The sequence below is a fragment of the Pelecanus crispus genome, chromosome 4, assembly GCF_030463565.1.
Source record: "Pelecanus crispus isolate bPelCri1 chromosome 4, bPelCri1.pri, whole genome shotgun sequence".
Taxonomy (NCBI): Eukaryota; Metazoa; Chordata; class Aves; order Pelecaniformes; family Pelecanidae; genus Pelecanus; species Pelecanus crispus.
In genome coordinates, this window is record NC_134646.1 from 33,913,452 (window position 1) to 33,934,785 (window position 21,334).

A 21,334-nucleotide genomic window follows, 5' to 3' on the forward strand; every position below is an offset into this window, starting at 1 on the left:
GATTGTGAAATACAGGCTGACATTATAAATGTCATATAAATTTCGCACTGAATTTCTGAGATCTTCTGACTCTTTATGTTTAAATTGGTCTGTAAGTTTCATATATTTTGGTCTCAACCCTATTAAATTTGTGTCATTTCTCCTTCTAGCGAATTAAGGACTGTCCTCTTGTTGTTTGAAGGAGTGATGTATCTATAGCTTCCCTTCACTCAGTAAGAACCAAATGAACATTTTATATTATTCTACTGAATTCTAAAGAGTTGTGCTGAAAATCCACTTGGTAGGGTGGCAAGATCTCTCTCTCTGTAAATAAATGCCTCTCACCTTCCAAGTTCCGTGGCTTTCTTTTTCTGAAGTCCCACAACGGTTTTAGTGCTCCCAGCTGCCATGTCCCACCAGCAGGTTTTACTAATACTGAGTTGCACCTCATGACCCTCTTACCATGGGGAGTGGATGCAGATCTCCTTGAGCATATTCCTTTCCTTTGCGTTTTCCAGTAAATTCTGCTTTTTTGTCATCTGGTCCCACTTTTTTTCATCTAATTTCTTCCTCACCTTCATGCTTAATTCAAGGTTTCCCTCTAAGCCCTCCTCAAACACTCATTTTTACTGACTGGTCAGAAAAATCTTTTCTTTGTATGCTAACTGGGCATCTATTTAAGGGCTGCATTGTGGGCTGGACCTATGACTTAGGAAACTTCGGGACACCGGGCAACACAGGCTTACTTGGGTAGACACAAGGCAAACAATTCTGATAATAATTTATGAGATTGAAGTGTGTGGTTAAACTAGCTTTGCCTCCTTTAAACCTTTGCTGGGCAGTGTCCTATAAAGCTTTTGGGGACTAATGATGTTGGGAGTACAGCAGAGATGCTAAGGCTAATACCAGGCTATAAACCTATGTAAAATTACTCGCATTCACGCAGTGAAGAAACTAATTCACAAGTTTTAACCTAACAAGCAGACAGACCTAATGAGTCTAGTTCTGTAACGGACCAACTACTCTCTCACTGTTGGATTCCCTAAACAGTTACACTCAGAATACTTTGGACAGAAAGAAAACTTTATAAACCCACCCACATATATTCAAAAAACTTTTGTAGCTCTCAGCTGGCTCTGAAGTCTTTGTTTTTCTTTAAAAAAAATCCAGAACAAACATGAAACAATCTCTTCAGCTTTTCTCAGCTGGCCATCACCGCTCAATGCAAATGACAATTTTAAAAGTAATGTCTCTAGGTCGATGTGTTTAAAATCATACCTCTTGTGGAAATTCTCAACTTCAGCTTTTCTTCTTTTTTTGGATGGTGGTGTTAATTTAACTTTTTTCCCTTCTAGGAGATTCACACTTGATTTTCATGCATACCTTTAGCTTTTATGGATGCCATCTGATTGTTTCTAACAGGGAATAACGTAATTTCTAAATTACATGTTGCCAGTGTTACATAAATATGATGCTTTTGTGTTCAGTGTTCCATCTAAATTAATGTTAAAATCCAGAAAAACTATCTGGGAGCTTTGAGGCTGCAGTGGCCATGGTTCTTTGCAGAGCAGATGCTCTGTGCAATTACAAATAGGTGTACCTGCAGTGCCAGTAGTGACTGATGAACAATTACGTGGATATGCCAGAAAGTATTCGTTCTGTTTTGTTGTCAAGTGTTATTATCTAAATCTTCTTTGTTCTCTCATATGAAGCTGTGTTTCTTTATTCCACTTTGCATTACAACCCTAATTTGTAGACCAGAATTTTAAGTAGTATATACGAAGCCAAGATCTGTAGTCCCTGATGTCTTTAGGATGCATGGTTAAAGCTCTTCTGGAACAGGTAGTTGTGAAGGGCTTGGGAATATAAACAGAAATGGGGAATAGCCTGGGCTACACCAGATGCTAGAGGTGATTGAGAAAGCATCCAGGAAGGCCAGAAAAGGTTGAGTCTAAACATTATATAGGGAAATGGAGATAAATCAGAAGAGGGAGGAAAGACAATAAGACCATTTAGCACTCGTGACTAGTCTAAACTTAGTTCAAAAGCCAAATCCCAATATTTTCTGTCTGACTGCGTAAGAACATGGCACTCACATTAACTATGAATAATTCTTCAGCAGATTATGAGAAAACCTTTTTTTTCCCAGAGAAAAATCATCTTTCTCTGATTAGACAACTACAAATCAAAACAAGCTAGCATGTAGTACTCTGAACTTCTCATGGTTCCCACACTGGGCAGCCAAATGTCTTACAAACCTTATACCACAATGCTTTCCAGTGCTCCCAGTCCCTTGTGGGCTGTGGGAGGGAAGAGGAAGGTCTCTATAGCAACAGACAGGATATATAGGTTTTCTCTGGGAGGCAGAGTCTCCCTCTGTCTCTTACCTTGTTGCACAAAGGATCCATACACAAACCACATGGAGTTGTAGAGGGTTGTGGAGGTCATGGATCCCATCTGAAGGCGTGGGGGGTTGAGCCAGTTCAAGAGGTAGACCAGCAGCCCTACTAACAGCACAGTGCCAGCTATGCATGCCCACAGGGAGAGGTCAAATGGTGCCAAGCAGGCAAACATGTCCACTGTCTTCTCTGCCTTTCGAAGCAGCACGCCCACTGAGTAGTCCATATAACGCGTTGTGAAGTCCACCACATTTTCCCTCTCGGGGGTGATGGTTAGGGCAGAGATCCCTATATCAGCTCTCTGAGGAAAGAGGGAGAGAGAACAACATGCATAAGTAGGAGCTACAGAAAAGGTCTTCATTCCTTTGTGATTTATAGCAGCTAAATTTACAGAGAAGCAGATGCCAAGGCCAATCTCTTAGGCATCATATATGTGAACACACAAATGTGACTAAGGCCTGAACAGAATAGCTGTACCACGTGTCTTAGTTTCTGGAAGTAAACCTCACTTGGTGGACTTGGGCACATTAGCTCTCCATGTTGTTATTTTCCAAGGAATCAAAATACTTCAAACACAGATAATAGCTGGAGGAAATCTACTTCTGGTCATTTTTCTCAGCCTGGCTTACTGAAGCCATCATTGTCATTGTGGCAAAAGGAAGACTTTGTGTATAGCATTTCCAATCAGAGGAAATTAGTTGCCTAACAGAGCCACATGATATCCAACATTTTGATGACATGGTGATCATGACAAAGGGCCAGTGCATAATAAAGGGCATCTCATCTGTCCTCAGATTTTGGGGGTGCTAGAAATTCTGAAAAACATAAATTTTGGCTGCAGAGTCTGAAGTGCAGAAGAGCAGATATTCCACGCAGTTCCTTTACTACTTATTCCTCTATATCCTCCTGCTAAGCAATCCCTCTCTATGCCAACCTGTCCTGCAGCTACCTTGGACTTGCTTTGTGCCATTTACATTTTTTTAATTTAAAGAACCCATTTCAGATGAGAAGAGGATGAATAACATTCCTTGATCTAATCACTGTATTTCACAGCATCTCTGGGTATTAGGCCTCCAGAGACACCAGGCACAACTACAGCAGGTGTTATTTTACTTTTCACATGTACAATTAGAACTGCAGTGAAAACAAGAAAGGGTACTTAAAGCAGACACATTAACACCATTTAAAAAAGCCCAAATGCTGAACAAAAAGACTATAAATTCTAGATATTTTAATATGAAAAAGAGTACTTAAAATACTTTAAGCCGTTACTAGTTTGATTTAATCCATTTCTGTTCTGCCTAAAGCAGCGTGTGGTCCTTTGGAAGGGGGTGAGGAGAGCACAAAGGTTTGAAAGTCTCGGTACTGTGTCAAATTTTATTAAGTCTCTTGAATTTCTTTCTTCTTGCCCAAAGAAAGCAGAGATTACTAGCTCCTTAGAAAAGTGATGTGAAATATTAAGTGGGAAGGTATGGCAGCTGAAACTGATTAGAATCAAATTTGCAAATCATCTGGGCTCTTTTAAGACTGCAAAACACTCTGCAGCCCATGGTACAAACATACTTTTAATCACAGTGCACTTAAGACTTAGGTCTAAATGATGTTACTTTAACTTTATATTAATTGTTCATTGGCTTGAGAAAGTGGCAGAAGATAGCTGGAGGCTGATGATTTGGACAAAAGAGTGTTTGAAAATATTGATTTGATTAAAAGCCATGAATAAGAGCTTCAGCTTTAATTTGTGGGTTGGATTCTTTAGTGTCTTAAGTGAACCTGTGTTGATGTGCACAGCTGAAAGCATGGCTTCATTAATTCACTTCATGTCCCTTCCTGACAATTTTTTTGTGAGTGATGATTTAACTGCCCCTTGTCCATGGGCAGCAGCAAACTCAGTCAGTAATCCAAGTAACAGTTTTGTCAGAATTGTCCATGGAAACATTCAGATAATCTGAGTCTCCATCCTCTGATTATGAAACTTCTGACCAACAAGTGAGTTGAGGGATTCACAGTATCTGCTAATGGTTAAGTCCTAGCTCCAGTGAGCACGTTGCAAAACAGTCATCATTTGAACCGTTTTCCACAACTGTGAATATAAATGTATTTTTAAAATAATTTACAAGTGTAAAAGTCCAATGCTCTATACCAATAGTTGCCAGTCAGGAAAATATGGTTATATTTAATGAATAAAGGTTGTTTTGTTTTGTTCTGGTTTTCCTGCATGTATATTGAAAAGTGAAATAGGAATTCAGGATTAGAGGAGGACGTGTGGAAACAAAAAGTCCTAGACTTAGCCCCTGCTGTTTAACTTTAGCTGTGTTATTAATTATCAGCATGTTACTAAAATACTCCCCTACCACACTAGATTATTGTGAGGTACTAATCTAAGTTGTATTTGTAAGAGGTTTAAAGATTCTCCACTGAAAAGCAATATACATAAGTAAAGATACTTCTATGAAATAATATATTACTGTAGGACTGAATGACTAATAGAATTTTTTCTGCTTTTCCCTCCTTTTTTGAAAGAGAGACATATTTCTCCATGAAACACATTGAAAGGCATTGCATGAAGAAGCACAGTATGTGGTATTTGTGGAAATACTGTTTCTATTTTACATCTCTGGGGAGCAGTCTCTCCAAATTCTCCAGCACTATGGTTCCACTCTGGTTATCAGCCAGCTAGGACAGAGGAACAATGTTGTCCTAGTGGAAATGTTGCATTTCCTTTGTCATAGTGCAGCAGCAATCATGATACAATTATGTCTTGCAATTAAATAGTGGTAGTAAAATAAAAAAAATAGGAAGGAGAGAGAGAAGTCCTGACCTCTCAGTACTCCTGTGTTTAGCTGTTTAAAAAAAAATAAAGGTTACACTGAAATATGACAACTCATATTCTTAACTTAATAAATTGAGTCATAAACACCAATTTACCAGAAAATTATATGTTTATCACAAAACCAGGCTTAGGCTTAATAGTTGATCTACTGATGGTGAGCATTCTTAATTACATATAGATTCTGTCGACTTGTATCAAAATTGGAAGACGAAAAAAATTAAATGCTTGTCATTGACATGTCAAATTGGATCAGAGAAGACATCAGTTTGAAGAAGTCAAGGCTCACTTAGTGCTTCTGAGATCGAAAGGGAAATGCATGCAATTATGTCAATATTTAGATGTAAGGCTGCCAATCTGAATTATAAACGTGTAAAACTCCCCACCCACTAAGTTTTCGCAGTGCCAAAATCAACCAACTACCAGCATCTTAGGTGTCTGTTTAACACATTTCTGGTGAATGAAACTGTGACTCCTGAAACTGACTGACTGAAAAAAACAGCAGAGGGCATTAGTTTTCTTTACGTGACCTGCTTAGGAATTTATATTTGTTAACAGCAGTTCTCCTGAGGTCATTGTAGAGCAACATTACCAGAATCAGAAAATCCAAAATAAATCATAGAATCATAGAATAGTTTAGGTTGGAAAAGACCTTTAAGATCATCCAGTCCAACCCAAATGGGTCTGATGGCATTGTTACTGGTGTCACAGAACCAGTTCGCTCATCAGCAAAGCCTAGAAATCCCTGAAATGCCCCTATGCTATTGCTTAAGCAAGCACATCTCATACTCATAGAAAGCAATCTTATGATGATTCTTTGTGGTTCATGATCAAGAACAGGGAAAATAAATTAATCTACTTTAAATTGCTCCCGTGAGGCCTTTCATTTTATCCATTTTCAATGTTAAATCCAGTTTCAATGAATGCTGGAAGCAATAAACCACAGTCCCACATGTTACACAGTTATTAATATGGACATGTAAAAATTAATCACAGAGACAGTTTTGCTCAAGTTAACACACATATATCCAAATAATTCTCCTTTTACTCAGCTATTATTTTTTCTTCTCACTTTGTCCTCCCTGTATGCTTTCTTCTTTCCTATGCTACTCCCCTTAGGAAAATACATTAAATAAAGAGCCTTATAAGAGGCTCCTACTTGGCTTTCTGTTTCTCTTAGAAATGTTTAGGCATGTATTTAGTTTTCCTTTGCTTATGGACCTAAGTGGAATCAGGCAGTTTTCCCTATGCTATTTGCTTCCTGATGGCTCCTCATTGGAAAAAAAGCCTAGCAATCAAGGTAGCATGGTGAAATGTGGGAAATAATGGTTGATGGATGTGAATATCACCGGGAAGTCCAGAGCCATGCTGGAAAGCCTACTGTCCTCTCCCAGAAATAGCATTAGCCGCTTCTCTTGCCTGTCACACAGGCTCATCCCTCTGGCAATGTGGACTTCAGGGCAACTAAAGGAAGCGCTGTGAAAAGACACAGATAACTAACAGCAAGAGAAAGATTTTCGGTAAAGCACTGCTCCCCTGAGATGGTTTTAGCCTCTCCACAGAAAGCTGCTGCTCTCTGAACTAATCACATTTGTGAGCTGAAGCTCTGTGGGATGCACTGAAAGCCCCGGGTCATTTGACAGGAGAGGGTCAAGAGCAACCACATGCCTCTCTCAAAGAGCATTTATCCTCTGTAGACCTTCTGGTTCAGGCGCTCAGCAAACAGAAATCTTTCCATAGCATGGTTACATTCAGTTTATTTTGCCAGGAGAAGGTGTATGGAGCAAGGGTGTACCTAACATAGGTGATGACAATCAAAGGAGGGGAGGCTCGAATCAGTTTCCAAATTCAAATGAAAGACCAGTTGCTTTGATCTGCTGATTCCAGCTCCTATTTCAGCAGCCAACAGGCACCTTGTTTTCAAAGCTGGAACAGAGTGAACTTGGCAGAATCTGGTGTTCGTAAAGCCAGCTGTGGACCTAGGGCATGTATTTGGCACTGCAGGGCTTCTGCCCTGCACTGCAGCCCAAGCAGAGCTGCTGCAAATGGGAGCAGCCCGGGACTCCTCTCACTGATACCAGGACCTGCATCAGAACCTGCTGCACGCTGTATCAGGTTAATGTAAACATCATATGCTGATCTTGAACACAGAAATTATGTGCTTGCTACAGCAACTCCCATTTCATATGGCACATGTTCGGTCGTGGCCACAGACAGCCTTCCCAATGAGATGCACTCAAAAAGAGAAGGCAGCTATTTTCCACTACCCTTGAGTGGGACTTGTCTTTTGCAGAAATACATTGTTCCCAACTCATTTCTGGCTCACACACTGACAGGCAAAGAGCACTCCCTCTGTTTCTGGATTTCCTCCACATGTTGGCCAGACTATCATGTAAGACTTTGTTGGGAAAACAAGGAAACACTCTGTTTTAAACAGGTTAGGCCCTTAATTTAAAACTATTCTCCGCTCCCTTGCTTCCCCTTACAAAGTTGCCAAGCAGATAGATATTTAAGTTCTGGGAGCAGAACTCAGTTCACCATAAATAAGAAAGCAGCTTTTCAAGAACAGCTTGCACTTGGTAAGGGGTAGATATATGCTGGCTGCTTGCCCAGAGGTTCTCTTTTGCCTTAAGAGGGACAGAGAATGGGAGAGAAGGACGCAGTGAACCTTTACTGGCAATTATAGAAGGGGTAAGGAAGATAAAAAATTATACACTGCCATAGTATTGGGAGAACATGTTTTTTGAATTCCAAATGCAGTTCCATTAACTCTTCATACTTTCTAACTGTACAGAAAGATTTCATATCCATTAAGACTCATTTACAGCAAAATTGTAACAGACTGGCAGATCTGTTCCACTCATGACATCTATTTACAGACCTAGGTGGTTACCACCTTAAGGGTGTTATTAGTTGTAAGAGTCCCTGCCTACTAAGGGGACAGGAATGCCATACATATTTTTTAGTCAACCATTTGATTTCAGTTGTTATGAGTTCTGCCTTATGAATCATTCATTTCAAATAAATAAAAAAATGTTCCAGGCCCACTTCCATCTCCAGAGCCAGCTAGGACTAAGACTCCTCCAGCCTTTGTTATGCAGTGGCCTGCTGAGTACTACAGAGAGTAAGGTATAGTATAACATTAGATTTAAGGAGAAGAAAAAATTATTAAAAAATCAATACACCATTGTGGTGTTACGTATCATAATTAGACAAGGCATTTTTAGTTGTTAAAGTTTATAAGATGGAGGAAAATATACTTTTCTAAGTGGCTCCAGCTTCCCATCTACGATCACAGCATTCCACCTTCCAGCTTTATAAGGGCACAGGGAGATGGCAAAGGAAGTTTATTACTACAGTGTAGCTGTATGAACCGTGCCACGGGTACAGCATGTGTGGTTGTTTTCCATTCCAACAGGCTTCCTACTGCTCAGGAAGGCAGAATAGGTTAAACCTCTCATTAGGGTTTTTTTTTCTCATGGAGACAATTTTTCTATTTTTTTTTCTTTTTTTGTTTTTTTTTTTTTTCCTTTTAATGCAAGACTTATTTTCCAGCATTTTGCTAACTTTTAGCTGAAGTATTTAATGATTAGGACCTGTATCTAACTGCATTGCTCCTTGTTCTTTGCTGTAATTATCAATTAAATTCCACCTGCAGATCTGGAAAAGAACTTCCATATATAACCAGTAAGTTATTTACACGAATACGTACTGTAGTTATTTAAGGAAAAACAACAAGAGTAGGTCTATAGCTGTAAAAGCTGCCTCTACAGGTTAACTAAAAGCAAATAAAATATATATGTTCACAGCACAAATGAGACATCAGCAGAATAGAGTCTGCATAGCCCTGTCTTGCTCGCTCAATGGGAGAAACTGCAAACAGACAAGATGTGAAGAGTGGGAAAAAAAAGAAAAATATGCCACATTTATTTGGTTTAATTTATTTATGATACAATATTGAAAATTTAATGTAAAATTAAGTAGACTAAATGGTTTATTAATTACAGAATAGAGAACATATTACTCTTGATTCATACATCTACATAATGTAAGTGTTATTATATATAAATAAAACATTTTCTGTTGATTATATACTTCATGTATTCATCACGCCAACATTTTTCTAAGTGCTATACATTATTTATGTAATGTTTCACTAATTACTGCAACACCAATTTTTCCTCTTTCGAACAGCCTCTTCAACTCATTTGTGTCAGGTCTTGCCAAATTAATTAGGATACTGTGCATCCCATTATTTGACTGTATTCAGATTTCATACTGCTGTACTTTGGTTGGAAAAAATAGATTGCCCTGCTTCTTAGATAGTTACCAGGAAGCATTATTTCTAGCTTTTTCTTTACCGCCAACTGCACCCGGGCATACTATCAAATGCTGGCAACACAGGCAATAAACAAAGTGCTATCACTGACTCATTAAAAATGTTACTGGCTGATGCAAACATAATATACCATATATTATTTAGCTTTATCACATGACCTTATTTAGTAAGTTATTAATAACCTTACCTTAAATACCAGTTCTCCTATCAGTCCGTTCCATGACCCATCATCCTGAGGACTCCCATACTTGTGATCTGGTGCAACATAAATTTCGTACTTGAAGCCAAGATAAGTGGCCAAGGCTTCCAACACATCTATTGAGAAGCCCTGATACTTCTTCGGTTTTCCCAGAACATTTTCAGACACCATGACAAAGGGCTCTTCCTAAATAGAAAACAAAGGAGGCAACTGTTAGTAAAGAAACTGCATGCCACATTTGGGTGCTGCTTTTTTTAGAAGCAAAGGAAGAACTATTTAAATACTCTTTATACAAAACTTTCCTACAACACATTGTTAGCAGTGACTCTTGCATTCTGCAAAATGCTATTTTGTTATGTATTTACTTCAACAGAGAAATTTTCTTCTCTACTATATATTTCAGAAGTAAATCTTCTGCTGTAACATTATAACTGAAATGCTTTTCAGTAATGCCTTCTGTCTGCACTTATGCTCGGCACAGCAGACATGCACTCATATGTCTGTCCATAAATACGGAGGATTCTACAGCGCTGCCAGTTTCCACTGGCTGGGCAAACACTGTATTTGACAAACGCAACTACTAATTCATGCTGTAAGGAATAAAAAACATGGCAAAATAGGCTGTACTGCAGAAACATGCATTTCTCTTGTCCTTCTCCTGTAATCTGAAGCTGAATATAAGCTGGTTGACTTTAAATAGCTCTATCCAAAGAACATCCATTTGATTAGTTTAGGGAGAATCAATCATGGGACTTTGTTTTGTCTGTAAGTTTGTCTATAAGAACAACTGGTGAATATTCATCAAAAAGATGACCATAATGAAGGATGCAAATAGATACTGAAAGTTGGAATTGGTTGGCAAGATTTGCAAATAATATGCTTTTCTTCTCCTTTTCCCCAAGACCTGTAATTGTTTTCTCCATTTTTTATTAATATTTCTAACAACATTTTCAAAGAGATATGATTTTTTTGGCTAACTTTAATTGCTTTTTTCCCCTTTTTATTATTCTTCCTGTTGCGTACTTAATTTCTAGACATTCTCCTTCACATCTTTTTAAAATGAAACACAAAAGCAGATCATATTTCTAAACACAAAAAATATATCTGCCATAGATGGATCTCACTTATGCTTGTTCCTTATTTTCTCTGAGAATATCTTTCTGATCTACCTAAGTAGAGCAAAAGTACCAAATCCCCCCAAAAAGCATGAAGGTACTGTAACACTTTTTGGAATTGTATTTTTTTTTAAAAATGCTACATTTCTACCTTTTAATTCTTTATATGGTGCTGTAATTTAGTATGAGTTTACCAGAAACATCTATTCTGAGGTGCAAAATGTTAGTTCTGTTAGGTTCTGTTAGGTTCTGTTAGGCCAAGCCATGACAAGCACATGAAAACACTTCCTGACCACTTCCTCTTAGTCTGCATAACCCACAAGCATATAGAAGAAAACAGAATTGGTTTTCCATAGTATCTGTGGCACAAACTTTAACTGTATCTCCAGAGGCATTTTTGTTGGTGTTTAAATGATTTTTTTCTTTATTATTCTATTACTCATCTCTGTCAATTACTTTGAAGCCAAGGCACTTTTCACAAATTTTTCACTAATACTTCACTAAATATTTTTAGTTTCTTAGTATGTCACTCTGTATGAACAGGTAGCACTGAACTGCAGGCAGGGTGTTCTCAGAATAAGAAAGCATCATTTGCAAATGCTCGAGTTAACATTCATGAGGATAGCCACATGCTGAGGATGCTGCCAAAGAAGCAAGTATGCAACCAGACTGCACTAGTAGGATGTTCTTTTCTGACTGCAGGAAATCCAGAAGAAAAACCCAAACCCCCAAAACCAAAACAAAATCCAAATTCAAACAAACAAAAAACCACCACCACCAAAAAAAAAAAAAAAAAAAAAAAGCAGAAGTGTTGACTGTCTCAAGTTATTATTTCCCAGCTGTCAGACAGAATTTCTTTTTTTCCACATTTTCCAAGATCAGCCAAATGGAATAAAAATGGAGGACAGCAAGTGCAAGTGAATTTTTAAAGTAGTTCTCCAGCACCTGGGTTCCTTTGCTGATCACTTGGATGAGAGATTCCCTACATACAGACTCAAAACTGCTGGAAAAAAATGTTTCCACAACAAAATAAATATTGTAGTTTATCAATCTAAACACATTATGCACAAAATTCTAAAGATTTGTGTGTACAAAGGGTGTTTTAGAAGTTGAATTTTCATATTAGAAAGGATTTATTCTTATCACTGCTAAGTTATTAGTAAGATAGTTGCTCATAAACTGAATTTTTATTCAGTTAGTTAAAAAGCAATTGCTAATTGTACTGATTTAAAACACTGTTTAAAATGCATTTTGTCACAACTAATTTTAGTCTTTTATTAAGCTATGTAATATTGTTTGCTGTTGACAGATTTTTTTAAAAAAACCCAATGTCCAGTGTGCTATATATTTAATGAAATACAAATAATTAAACAGCTTTATGCAAAGCAAATAACGTTTCCCAATTTCTATTGAAGCCTGGAGCAGCAAAATATCTGATGATATTCCAAACAAAACAAAACAAATCTGTTGCTATGTTTTTTTGTAATTATTTACATTTCTCAGAAGGCATTGAAAGAGGACAATCTTGATTTTTTCCCCCATAAATGCTGCAAGCTGAACCTATGCCAGCTGTCTTTTTGTACACTGTGAGGTGTTATGGGAGCTCCTATGGAAAAAGATATACATCCCTACAATGCTGATGTTAAAATGTTTGTCTCCATCCTTGAACGCAGATCTTGTAGAAAGAAAATACACAAAACCAAAACAGCCAATACATTTCTCACCTACTGAACAGAAAAATAATGAGAACAAAAAATAAGCTCATAGAAAGTAGGGGTCAAAAACTCAGAAGCTAACAAATGAGTTTGGAGGTGGCAAAATTCTTGGATGACAAAGCTTCCATTTGACCCTAATAACTTCAAGAAAATCCTGATACACTTTCTCTCCAAAGCAGGTGGTAATTCAGACTATATAAGCAGGTCTTTCTCAGAGAAGCCATACAATCGCCATCCTTGGAGACACTCAAAACTCACCTGGACACAGTCCTCAACAACCTGCGCTAACATTAGCCCTGCTTCACACAGATGCCATCCAAGTGTCCCTTCAAACATAAATTGTTCCAGGATGCAGTGAAGTGATCAAAGGAAGGCCACTGATCCTGCTTCTCCTTTTCTTCCGCTTTTGGAGACACCTCTCTAGGGGACTGATAAGCCTCTGTGGGGCAAGAGCAGACTTAACAGCCTGTAAAGTCAGGGAAGTCTGGAAAAGCAAAGAAGTCACAACATGCGTGACAGGACAGGAAAAAAAAAAAAGGAAATTAATGGATTGCTCCCCCTTAACTTCTTGGTTTTGCAAGATGGATGATCTGCCGCACTGGGCCCCAAAGCCATCAGATATATTTAGGGGATGGCTTTGCATCCAACCTCAATGGAGATCCTTTAAGAGAGGAGCTACTTTCCTTCTACTTTACGCCTAATGTGCCTCCTTGTCAACTGAATGCAGCACTACTAAGCACGTGATAAGGGCTCCTTCTCAAAATATGTCCACAGTTATCACTGTCTGGTTTCTTCTTGGGATCTAAGCTGTGCTGCCCTGATACAGAGGAGGATGTGTTTAAGATTCAATGTGGATCAAAGGATTTTACACAGTGTTGTGGGTTAACCCTGGTAGACAGATAAGCACCACAGAGACAACACTACCTGCAGCAAAATGAAAGTCAGCAGCAAACAGGTAAAGTTTATATTGGGTGAAGCTGTGCATATTGCTGTTTACAGCTCTAAGAAGGCAAAGTCTGGTTCCAGAGATGACTACCCCCTGAGCAAGAGAAGCTGTAAAATGCTAGCAGACTAGCACATCTTAGGAAGGCTAAAGGCAGACCCAAGATTAAGGCAACATGGCATAAAAAAAGGAGTGCTGGGAAAGATGACATGATGGGATAAGAATATTGGAGAAGCAGCTCACAAAAACACTTGTCTCCATTCATTTACTTATTATCACTAGGTTTATAAAACATTTTAAGGAAGAAGCTACACATTGAGACTGACATAGGTTAACAACATGCTACATATTAAGACTGATATAATTTAACATCCTTCTCCCACCAGAGTTACCTTCTCATGCAAGAGCTCTGGTGATGCTTCGTTCCCTTATTAATGTAATACTACTCAACCACCACAAATCTATTCAATTTTTGTCAGGTGAGTTGACCTGATTGCCAGGGGTCCAGACAAATGCCAAAGCCAGGACAAGCGATGGAGTAAGACTGTACAAGCAGAAGTGAGGAAGTACCAAGAATATGCCCTTTTTGGTACCAGGGGATGGTTAAGCAGCTCAGACATCTTACCCAAACCTATCTTCGGATGCACAACACAATATTCTTTGAGCACATTTCACAAATTAGAGTTTAGCACTGAAGTATTTCGTTGAGTAAGAAGCGTTATCATCACCATTTTCCACATGCAGGCCTGAAAATGCACAGATTTCATGACTTGTACAGCTGAGAAGTGAATCCAAGTGTGCTGGGTCAGGGACAAATGCCTTAACCATAGACTGTTTTCCCTCTATCTTATTTTAACGCTTTAAAACTTTTGTACTTACATACGTATCTGTGTTCTGGCAAACCATGAGTGTAAGAGCAGGAAAACCAATAGAGGAAAGCTAGTATTAGATGAGAACAAAGGACACTGGGATCCAAAAATGAGATGTCTAGACTCAGGCATAGAGAAGTCTTACTCTTGAAAAGACTGCTTGCCAGGGTAAAACTGCAAGTGAACAAGAAAGATTGTAACGTGCCCTAGTCCAGGGAGAACTGCTAGCAGGGAAATACAGGTACAAAAAGGAATGTCACACATCCAAAACCCAGCCCTCAAGCCCTGCCCTAAATTTTACACAGTGGGAAGTAAGGGGATAGAGAATTTATTTTGTTTTATTTTAAATGTATCAGTGGAAATCAGAGGTTGATAGTATAGAGCTTGGAGCAGTCTAGATTCAAGATTAGTAGAAAAAAATGCTGCACTTCATTGCTTTTTCCAACAAGATTAAGGGCTAACAGTTTTGCCTATTCAGGACTTAGGTTCTGGTGCACCTAAAAATTAAGTAACAGAAGGTTTTCTAAGTGCTTCAAGAGTCTAAGATTAACAGTACAAAGTATAGTTTTTATTTACTCCAATGAAATTCTTAGACATATGCTAATAATTTGGATGTAACAGTTGGTCTGAAGTAATCTTTTTATATCCTATACTAGACCACCTAATAAAGTTAAAACTAAGAAAAAGAAGAGGCAAGCTTTTGGGAACAGAAGACCTTCACGTTTGAACACAAGGAGCAATACTCAGGCTAAATAGCAGAAAAGAGCAATTACTCTGAGTTTAACTTGGTTATGTTAATTAATTAGAAAATCAAAAAGAAACATTCATTCGTAACTGTGCTACAGAAGTCAAGCAATAAATTCAGGCCTTAGAGGAGGCAGGGAGGGAGAGCAAGAGAACGATCGCTTGTGAAACGTTCAGTGACAACTTACATGTAGGGAAAAAGTATATCCCTAAACCCAGAGTCTCTATTCGTGATGATTTTTAGCAGCCAGTAGAATAGTGACTTTAAATTCCAACGTTGATAGCCATCTTCTACTTCTTCAATGAAAATCAGGATTTGGAGGTTCTGGTATTTTTGTATAGATTCTTTTTGGACAAATTACAGAAAACCCTCTTGAAAGAACAGAAAAAGCACCATTCAAATCTTCAACAGAGCTCTCCAACTAAATATGTGAGACGACGAAAAAGTTGCATTTAGTGGCCTGTTAACATGAAAGTGGTGGTCTCAGCCCAGCTGTTAATGATTTTACGTGCACACCATATCATCAAGAAATCATTGAATGGGTAACAAGACAGATTTTCTCTGTAATTACAAGGGTGGGTTCTGTGACTTTGAGACTTTTTTCAGGGGAGAAGCTGTATGGAGCCATGATACATTTATGAGAGTCTCATGCTTGCTCTAAAGATAAAAATGCTAAAAAAAATGCTAGGACGTGCTTTATAAATGGAAATGCAACAGCAAAACAAAATGTTTGGGATTATTCTCTTGCTCAGCTGAATCCTCTTTTCCCCTTAGCATGGGCAGAACAACTTCCTAGGCAGGAGGCTATACAGAAATTAAGTAAACAAAAAGTTATTGGCTTATTGAGATCAGAGAGACTGATCACTGCTGGGATTTACAACACATATTGGGGCTTGACTCTAAAACTGCAGATGGATAGCCTTATGTGCTTCTACCATGTTTGGAAGAGAGTTTTGAAATTAGGTAATTATATGGGTGGTTAGAATTCATAAAGCATATGAAAATGACCTCTGTGTCTACTCATTAGAAATTTCTGAACACACTGGGATATAATACTTTAATATTGACACCCTGTATTCATTAAACCTTCCCTTCTTCTCTACTGAAAGTAGAAAGAGACAGGGAAAAACAGAAGCAAGAAATGAAGCTCAGCTGTGGGCAAGACTGTCAATCTGTGCTCAGCACGGACTCTAGAGTGGACAGGCACATTAAATGATTCACATAGCCCAAGCAGAGCCTTGACAATCACGTGAAGTAAATATTCACTGTGACACTTTAAAACTCTTGTCACCTGCAAATGCTAAGAATCTGCTCCCAAAAGTGAAATTCACTCTCATTACTGAATCTCTCAGCTCCATTCCAATGGCTGCTGGATGACCAAACACAGCCATTATAACCGACAGGAAGCACTAAGTCTCATAAAACATGACCAAAACATTTTCAAGCATAGGATGCTATTGTTTTGTTGCTAGGCATAATGACTTTTTTCTTGACTCATAAAATAATTACCCCCTCACTTTTAAATATTAGCCATTTTGCATTTCTTTCCTCAAAAGATTTCAGTGAAATATGCAGCCCCAAATACTTTATTTCCTCAAGTGTTTTATTGGCCACTGTTTTGGAGATTTTATTTGGCTAGGAACAGCGTACCAGCTTGTTATTTTTAATTGAACCACAATGTACATTACTTCGTTTTAGAATCAATGACTAAAATTTAATTGAAACATTTCATTCTCTCATTACAAAAATTCTCCCACTAGCAATGTTTATAACAGTTGCTGCAAAACACAATCCCCACCCCTTAATAACACTAAAACAAAAATGAAGGTTACAAACCTAAAAAATCTTGGATAATTAAGGTATTACAGTCATTCAATAACCTATTGTGCCAACGGGCTCTGTGACAGTATTGGCATCAAAAAACACTGTTCTCAGATCCTGTGCTTTTCAAATAGACTGATTAGAAAGTCAGTTGTACTAACAGAAAAGTTGCCTTGACTGCAGGAAGAAGCTAGTTTATATCCCAGAAGCTGAATGCAATATTAAAGGAAGGGGATTTTAGATTTGGCCTTTATTTACCACTGTCCTTGTGCATGTGCTTAGTCTCTTGCTTTTTTTAATGACAGTTTTATCGTCATCTTCAACAAGACATGAGTTTGTGCTTTCAGTTACAGTACTTTAAACAATTTTTTTTTTTTTTTTCCCTGAACCAAATGGTGGCTTCTGGATTTATTATGCTATTTAGATTAGTGCTATTTAGAAGAAACAAACAAAAAATATTAACCACCTTCCCCCTACCTCTATCTTCCATTGCTCTGCAATAGGACTAAGGCTTCTTAAAAAGCAATCTATGGCAATGGTCTATCAGGATGCAGCGAAGCTTTGTGTATTGATTTTAATTCACAATAACTTAATGCACCTAATAGCTCTTTCTGAACCATTATAGTTATTTGATAGGAATATGGATTGTGATTTGAATCGATTGGAGTGTTTTAGAGTATGTCTAAACAGCACAATGTTAGCTTTAATGTACCTAGCTCAGATACTGGAATTAGCAAAAGTGTAGTATGGGTATATTAACCTGCTGGGAGCTGCATTATCCTTCTTCCAGCAGCCATGCAAGAGCTGCTGTTCATAACGAATTCACATAATACTTCATGACATTGCACTGTCATGCAGTTCACCTCCTTTTCTATCTTGCATAGTATGGAAGGACAATTACAATCGGAGCAAGAACCTTTTCCTGTTTAAAAGCCAAATTTCCTGTGTGCTCTGTGAACTACATGAAGCACTCTGGAATGCAAATATGCCCACAGAGCAGATGGGTAAGGGTCAGGGAGAAGATAAGAGCTAAGGAGCCTTGAGAGGTAGCCCTTGACATACAGATGAGTTAGGTTGGTCCTACCAGGTTTTGCATTGCACCTACCTTGCTGCCAAACTGTGGCCCCAGCCAGGTCCTAAAACATTTGAATTCCGTGCTATTCACCTGGTCTAGTATATAGCACCTGCTGCTTTAGAAAAATGGATTGGAAGTATTAACTGAAAACAAAAGGGGCTGGGTTTCCCAGCAGGCTCTGAGATTAAAGCTTGTAAAATAAATGATCACAGTAGGCATGTGCAATGTGAATAACTGTAAGGTTTATGACCTACCTGCTTTAATACAAGCTAGGTAGTTCAAAGGGACATAAAACAGCTATTAAACATAACCTGTGCCCACTCAGTAGCAATTTCAATTTGGCCCTTCTACAGGTGTGGTGAGGGGAAGAGGAATGGAAAGACAGGCTCTGCCTCTATCAAGGGATACCAGCTTCTGTTGTTATAATAATAATTTTAATTATTAATATTTTGAGGAAATCTCATCACAGTACAGTACCACCTGAGGAAAAAAAAAAAAAAAAACAAACAAATACATATGCAAGTATTTGCAGATAGAGGAAAATGGAATGGAAGGATTAGGGGGAGGAGACTACACCAAACCTAAATCTCCGGCAAAGCAACGAATACCTAATCAAGGCACACTCTGCCCTGATGGGTGCTTGTACACCAGTTAAGGTGCTCGTACACCATTTAAGGTGCTCAGCTGTCAACATCGATCAATTGCAAGGGAACAGATGAAATGGCTCCCGTCCCCATTTTCTGCTTAGTAAAGTAATCCTAAACAGGGCTGGCAACTCTTGGAAGAGAAGCAGGACAGATGGCTGAGGGCAGAAGGCACTTTAGGAACCTTGTTTTCTTCCATCTCTGTTTACAGGTCATCATTCTTAGTCCCCAAGAAAGAAATGCACAAATTCCACTTCTCTCTGCTTTGCTGCTTTAATACTGCCACTTTCTCTGCAATGTTAAGACAAACGTTAGTTATAGTAGGGCCTGTTGTGATAGAACAAGGGGTAGTGGTTTTAAACTAACAGAGGGTAGATTCAGACTAGATATATGGAAGAAATATTTTTTACAATGAGGGTGGTGAAACACTGGAACAGGTTGCCTAGGGAGGTGGTAGATGCCCCATCCCTGGAAACATTCAAGGTCAGGTTGGATGGGGCTCTGAGCAACCTGATCTACTTGAAGATGCTCTTGCTCATTGCAGAGTGGTTGGACTAGATGACCTTTAAAGGTCCCTTCCAACCCAAACCATTCTATGATTCTATTCTACATTAAAGATTCAATTTTTTCATTAAGGACCCAAGTATATTAAATACATTGATGTGTATGTAACGATGGCATGCTGTCTGCATATATGGAGGGGAGGAGTAGTGTTGAAATATGGCCAATATAATGGCAGAAATAAGGTTACAAAGATCTGGAAGGGATTAGCATCTCAGCTGATTAGCACAATGTAGAAAGTTTGGGCTTAATTCAGCGCATGGCACTCATATGTATTCTGGAAGTTTGTGCCTGTGCAGTAAGCTAATATGTGTACAGTCAGCGTCAGAAGGCACCAGAGCTTAAGGAGCATCTTCTGTATGTTAAGAGCTCCTGAAATGCTGACTGGGAGTGCAAGCTAGAAAAATAGTAGGTGCTATTTGCTATGCGAGGTAAGTAAGGAAAAAGAGTGAAGAGAGAGAAAGACACATATCAAGTCTTCTCTTCATTGTTCATATTAATTATAGCTGCCGCATAATGCAATTATTACCAGCTTTCAGCCTTAAAGTTTCTATCTGCTTGAGAGCATAAGCTAAAAACTAGGGGGCTTTAGGAAAAAGCTGTCTCGTTATGGAGCCAGTATTTCCCAGCATTATCTCCTTTTTTTCTAACAATACTTGGCTCAACTAAAGTCTAGATGTGTTTCCTTATTTTCAGAAATTGAAGTCTCTATGTGAAGAGCATGAGATAACATAATCAGGCTTAGAACTGCAAGAAAAGTGCCTGGTTTTTACAATTAAATTGTTTCTAACCAGTACCTTCATAAGATGAAATCTTTATTTAAGAAACAGTATAAACTGCACTATATAGAGTCTGTGGATAACAACACTACTGCATTTCCTGCATTCTCTATATTTAAAAATACCTAAATTACAAATAATTCTGACTAAGGTTTCTGAGCAGAGTTAGGTCAACACAAACTGCTCCTGCAAACCCCTCTCCTTAGTTTGTAATTCTCTATACATGTTACTATGTTCTTTTATTCCACTAATACCAACCTATTTTCTTTTATTTGCCTAGAAATAGATATGGTGTCATGGAAACATAAGCTAGAAAAAATCTCTAAAACCTTCTTTCCTTTCTCTGACTCAGGATAAACTACCTAGACTAAGCAAGACAAACATGAACATACTCTTCCTGGACAGACCTCTGACAAAGTGGAGTCCACAGCCTTACAACTGAATGCCTAAGTATTCTTAGCATTAGAAAATGTAATAGGAGCTCTCAGAGCTACACTTACCTTGTGAAGGGAAACATTTGCTGTAACTATTAATAGTTTGCTTACCCTTAAAATCATTGAGAAAACTTTTGACCAATCAAAGAGCAATTAAGTTCCATTTTTAATTTTAAACATATGATAACTTTTTAGGAGAGTAAAAGTCAATTCATAGTCAGCATACATCCCAAGCCATTTTAAAAAAATCCCCTGTACATTAGGAATGAGCAAACTATTATTAAAACCTGTAAAAGTGAATAATTTTTTTTTAATGTCAAAATTTTGGTTTCAATAAATACGTGTCCACAATCATGCCCTGAAATCTGAATTCAAGTTTCCAAATCGGAAAATCTGCCCCATGCAAAGATTCCAATACCAACTGACTTTTCCATAGGCAAAAGCCTGTCTTGACACACGTATCTGGTACCAAATGACAGCTTTCATGTCAACAACCAGGGTAACTATGAAGAATAGTAAATAGTGAGCCTAATCCTGTCATGCATCATTGTTCCTGATGATTTAATTCATTTACCAATGAAATGAACACCTCTACCACTGTTGCTGCAATTTACCACCATTTCACTGAACATTTTTCTTGATGTGTTTGTTTGTAAAAAATCTACTCTTTCCAATTTTCTTTCAAAGATGGATATGGGCAGCAAAAAGGAAGAGAAATCAAGACACAGGGAGTTGCTGCTGCCTAGGAAGTTATGCATTCTTTACAACTAACAATGGAATATTCTAAAGCTTCAAATATTTTTGAAATATTTTAACCACAGCACACATGGTATATACTAAGTACATTACTGAGTTATAGTATATAGAGATTTTATGACAGACTCCAG

General features: G+C 38.1%; 1 protein-coding gene across 2 annotated transcripts in view; it reads right to left on the bottom strand.

Annotated features, from left to right (window-relative positions):
- Window positions 1-21,334, bottom strand: part of GRID2 (glutamate ionotropic receptor delta type subunit 2) — a 748,101-nt gene that overhangs the window by 128,462 nt on the left and 598,305 nt on the right. For both annotated transcript variants that reach the window (XM_075708772.1, XM_075708771.1), the window contains 2 exons: window positions 9,735-9,932; window positions 2,367-2,679 (listed from right to left, as the gene is read on the bottom strand). In XM_075708772.1, coding sequence (XP_075564887.1) covers window positions 2,367-2,679; window positions 9,735-9,932 — 511 coding nt within the window. The remainder of the gene's footprint in view (window positions 1-2,366; window positions 2,680-9,734; window positions 9,933-21,334) is intronic.